General features: G+C 53.0%; 2 protein-coding genes across 2 annotated transcripts in view; one reads left to right on the top strand and one right to left on the bottom strand.

The window, feature by feature from the left end:
* Positions 1-697: 697 nt before the first annotated feature.
* Positions 698-5,000, top strand: part of pde5ab (phosphodiesterase 5A, cGMP-specific, b) — a 47,965-nt gene continuing 43,662 nt past the window's right edge. Inside the window, exon 1 of the mRNA XM_068307960.1 lies at positions 698-873. The gene's annotated coding sequence lies outside the window, so the exon portion shown is untranslated. The remainder of the gene's footprint in view (positions 874-5,000) is intronic.
* Positions 801-1,610, bottom strand: LOC137591005 (uncharacterized). Its single transcript, XM_068308858.1, has one exon. The coding sequence runs from the start codon at positions 1,608-1,610 to the stop codon at positions 801-803; it is 810 nt and encodes a 269-aa protein (XP_068164959.1).

Here is a 5,000-nt window from a genome sequence, read left to right as displayed (position 1 = left end):
TGTCTGTGTGTCTGTGTGTGTGTGTGTGTGTGTGTGTGTGTGTGTGTGTGTGTGTGTGTGTCTGTGTGTCTGTGTGTGTGTGTGTGTGTGTGTGTGTGTGTGTGTCTGTGTCTGTGTGTGTGTGTGTGTGTGTGTGTGTCTGTGTGTGTGTGTGTGTGTCTGTGTCTGTCTGTGTCTGTGTGTGTGTGTGTGTGTGTGTCTGTGTGTGTGTCTGTGTGTGTGTGTGTGTGTGTGTGTCTGTGTGTGTGTGTGTGTCTGTGTGTGTGTGTGTGTGTGTGTGTGTGTGTTGTGTGTGTGTGTGTGCTGTCTGTGTGTGTGTGTGTGTGTGTGTGTGTGTGTGTGTGTGTCTGTGTGTGTGTGTGTGTGTGTGTGTCTGTGTGTGTGTGTGTGGTGTGTGTGTGTGTGTGTGTGTGTGTGTGTGTGTGTGTGTGTGTGTCTGTGTGTGTGTGTGTGTGTCTGTGTGTGTGTGTCTGTGTGTGTCTGTGTGTGTGTGTGTGTGTGTGTGTGTGTGTGTGTGTGTGTGTGTTACCCTAACAGACTCGGTGTTTAAACGGCCTGAAGAACAGTGCTGTTGGCTGTAAAGAGGAACACATCCGTCTCCTCCAGCGGTCTCCCCCCCCCCCCATCAGAGGTATCTCATCTTCACACGGGGGCGACGCCTCCCTCTGATGGTTTTTTTCCCGTCGCCGCCCCCCCCAGCTGGTGTAAATAAATGCACGCGGCTCTGATCCGGCGCTCGGCTTCCTGCTCCGGTCCAGAGAGGTCCTGGGACTGCGGGGGTTAATCTGGGACCGCGGGGGTTAACCTGAAACGGGGCCAGGAAACGTCACCTTTGACCTCTGGAGCGTGGGTCGGCTGGAGGACGTGTTACTGGTCAGTCCTGTTCTCATGTTCTCTCTTCCAGAACTGAGACTCTCAGAGTCTCTCTGGTCGTTTGGGTCTCCTGTGGAGTCCTCACTGCTCTGCCTGAGGCGGGGGCTCTGGGGGCTCTGGGGGACTCTGGGGGGCTCTGGGGGCTTTGGGGGGCTCTGGGGGCTCTGGGGGACTCTGGGGGGCTCTGGGGGCTCTGAGGGCTCTGGGGGCTCTGAGGGCTCTGGGGGCTCTGAGGGCTCTGGGGGCTCTGAGGGCTCTGGGGGGCTCGGGGGGCACTGGGGGCTCTGAGGGGCTCTGGGGGCTCGGGGGGCTCTGGGGGACTCTGGGGGGCTCTGGGGGCTCTGGGGGCTCTGGGGGGCTCTGGGGGGCTCTGGGGGCTCTGGGGGGCTCTGGGGGCTCTGGGGGGCTCTGGGGGCTCTGAGGGGCTCTGGGGGCTCTGGGGGCTCTGAGGGGCTCTGGGGGGCTCTGGGGGCTCTGGGGGGCTCTGGGGGGCTCTGGGGGCTCTGAGGGGCTCTGGGGGCTCTGGGCGGCTCTGAGGGGCTCTGGGGGCTCTGGGGGGCTCTGAAGTGCTCGGGGGGCTCGGGGGGCTCTGAGGGGCTCGGGGGGCTCTGGGGGCTCTGAGGGGCTCGGGGGGCTCTGGGGGGCTCGGAAGTGCTCGGGGGGCTCGGGGGGCTCTGAGGGGCTCGGGGGGCTCTGGGGGGCTCTGGGGGCTCTGGGGGCTGATCGGTGAGGGTCATCCTCCTGACGGATGGCCCCCCCCGAGCCGGATCAGTGTGTTGTGACTATATAAGGCCTCCGTCTGGAGCGCTCGGTTCACAGAACCGTGTTTGTGTCCCCCCCCCCCGTCAGACCTATGTTTCTGATGGAGTCTGTAGATGTGAAGATCAGAGGTCCTGGTGTCTGCTGCTGGGGGGGTCAGGTCAGGAATCCTGGTGTCTGCTGCTGGGGGGGTCAGGTCAGGAATCCTGGTGTGTGCTGCTGGGGGGGTCAGGTCAGGAATCCTGGTGTCTGCTGCTGGGGGGGTCAGGTCAGGATTCCTGCTAATCTGAACGTGTCAATCAATCGATCAATGATCTAAAAGCTCATGAATGAATGGGTAAAAATCTACCCATAATTCATTCCTTCCCTGCCCCCCCCCCCCGATGACGTTCTTTAGTCGACACAACGCTCCTGAAGCTTCACAGATGACCAGCGTCGTCCATCAGAACCATTCAGTCTGTTTGTGACCCTGATGAAGAACGTCTGACCCCCCCAAAGGCTCACCTGTAACCCCCCAAAGGCTCACCTGTAACCCCCCCAAAGGCTCACCTGTAACCCCCCCAAAGGCTCACCTGTAACCCCCCCAAAGGCTCACCTGTTAACCCCCCCCAAAGGCTCACCTGTAACCCCCCCAAAGGCTCACCTGTAACCCCCCCAAAGGCTCACCTGTAACCCCCCCAAAGGCTCACCTGTCAACCCCCCCAAAGGCTCACCTGTCAACCCCCCCAAAGGCTCACCTGTTAACCCCCCCAAAGGCTCACCTGTTAACCCCCCCAAAGGCTCACCTGTTAACCCCCCCAAAGGCTCACCTGTTAACCCCCCCAAAGGCTCACCTGTAACCCCCCCAAAGGCTCACCTGTAACCCGTTGACTTTAACACTGGAGTCTGAAACACAACAAAAAAGTGTTTTTAAAGGTGTCCTGCGTCTCCCTGGGGAGACGTAACCGTAGTTCCTGGACTTTTAGTCACTGCTGTTCTCACAGGTTTCTCCTGTGGATTAAACCGTAGTTCAGTTAATCCTGGATTATAATGTAATCTAGCAGGAAGTACAGGAGTCAGACGGGTGGGACAGGAATGTGGAGGACGCTGCTGTAGTTCGACTGTTTTCACCAGACATTTGGACACAGTTGGTGTCAGTGAACTGTGGTGAGAACATGGAAACACGGCGTCGTGTTACTACCGTGTTACTACCGTGTTACTACCGTGTTACTACCGTGTTGTTACCGTGTTACAGACACTGTTGATTAAAAATGTAAAAAACCTCTGCCGATGTCTCCTGCTACAACACGTCTACACCTGTGTCTCACAGACAGGTGGGGGTTTTTCCTTTAAAGTGTTCAGGTGCACTCAGTAATCTGGACATTATGACAATTAATAGTTTTTAAAAAGTTCTGGCTTTTATTTTAAATGTGCATGTTAGAAATACGGAGATGTTCTGCCCCCGGTGACCCCTGGGTGACCCCTGGTGGGTGTAAACACTGGACGGTGGTGTGTGAGAGACGTTTGTGTTCAGAGGGAGTAAAGCCTTCAGTGATTCATGCTCCTGCTGGGGGGGGGGGGGGTTATTACTTTATAATGGGAACATGTAAGCAAAGGCCATGTGCTCTACATCACCACAGCAGTGTGTGTGTATGTGTGTGTGTGTGTGTGTGTGTGTGTGTGTGTCTGTGTGTGTGTGTGTGTGTGTCTGTGTGTGTGTGTGTGTGTGTGTGTGTGTGTGTGTGTCTGTGTGTGTGTGTGTGTGTGTGTGTGTGTGTGTGTGTGTGTGTGTGTGTGTCTGTGTGTGTTTGTGTGTGTGTGTGTGTGTGTGTTCTCCTTTTCTTCTACGTCTCGGCGTGGCCACAGTTATTTCTGAGTCACTCATTCCCTGGGGGGCCGTGGTGGAGCCAAGTTCCCATATTGTTCAACCCAAATTTCCATTTGAGGATTGGCGCTAATCCAGATTGTACTTTCTTAAAAATAATCTCAGTGTTTGATGAAGAGGAGCAGCGATCAGGAGGGGGGCCGGCGTGTGACGGGGGTGTTGAAGCTGCCCTGCGATTCGTTTATCTCGTCTGGAGGTGTCAGACGGCTGGAGCCCCGTCCTCTGGAGGGCACGGGGGGGTTTTCTCACCTCAGGTCCTCATCTTCACACCTGTCAGGTGTGCCTCCAGGCGGGGGCGGTTCCATCAGGGCTGGGGTCGACCGCTGCCGACCGGCCAGAGGTGAGGCGTGAGGCAGCGGCGCCTCCGTCTGTAGGTGGAGACGACTCAATAGATCTGTGACAGGTGAGAATGAACAGAATCACGAGGGGGGGGGGCTCCAGTCACAGAAAGGTAATGAAAAGATAACAGGCCTTATATAAGCTGCTCCGTCTCCGGGGAAACCAGTCTAATACCAGTTTGTATATGAAGTAAAGGACAATGATCTAAACTGATAACTACATGAGGGTAGAAGATGAATGCTGGTAGTTTGGAGGCGTTGGTGGTGTGTTTGAGTACAACCTAGAAAATTATGGAATTAAGATGACAAATATTAACACGATTGATCTAAAAAAGTCGATTATATGCCATTTTTAAGAAGATCACAGAAAATCCCGTTTCCATCATTTTACTGGTCTGTCCAGCACAAATACTGGAATCATAAAATCACTGCTGGACCCAAAGCACCACAGTCATGTAGATCCTTTCACACAAAAGCCTGTTTGTCTCCTCCAGAGAACACGTTCACGTTCAGCCCACCTGCTGACCAATCAGAGGGCTGTAAAATGACATCATCCATTCTGAGAGCAGAGCAGACATGGACCCCCCCGGGGAAAGGCGCAGCATAGGTGTTCATCTCCATTACTAGAGAAGCTGTGGTGATTTAACAACTAACATTTCATTACTAAAATATGAAATCGTCCTTTTGGAAAAGTCACACTTTAAAATTTAAACTGTATAAAATTAAAAATCAAATAAATATATTAGTTGAGTTTAAGTGCAAGTTTAAATATTTAAGTGTAAATCTAATACTGAGTACATAATAAAGTACAGTCAACACGATTGGTTCACTTATTTAAAGTATTTACTTTATTTACTTTTGAAACGTTGAAGCGCTGAAGCGCTGAAGCGTTGAAGCGTTGAAGCGCTGAAGCGCTGAAGCGTTCTCCTCATAGGATCAATAAAACTTACGGCTCACAGATCCTTTAAAGTCACTGTTTACACCATTGTTACCGATGCTAATGGAATTAGCAGAATTAGCAGGAATGACAGCGCTCTGCTCACACTTGTAGTGAACTAAATGAATCTGTCTGAAGCTTAGAAACAATTAAATTATATTTTTTAGTTTAGAACAGAAAAAACGTCTGTCTCGTCTTCATCTCTTCCTCGTCCTCATCGTGGGTCACG

Source organism: Antennarius striatus, chromosome 23, assembly GCF_040054535.1.
Source record: "Antennarius striatus isolate MH-2024 chromosome 23, ASM4005453v1, whole genome shotgun sequence".
Classification (NCBI taxonomy): domain Eukaryota; kingdom Metazoa; phylum Chordata; class Actinopteri; order Lophiiformes; family Antennariidae; genus Antennarius; species Antennarius striatus.
The sequence above is the reverse complement of the archived record's forward strand: the minus strand, read 5'-3'. Positions and strand labels throughout refer to the sequence as shown.

Excerpts from the sequence above, each read along its gene's own strand:
- LOC137591005 (XM_068308858.1), bottom strand. The coding sequence starts at position 1,610 with ATGACCCTCACCGATCAGCCCCCAGAGCCCCCAGAGCCCCCCAGAGCC.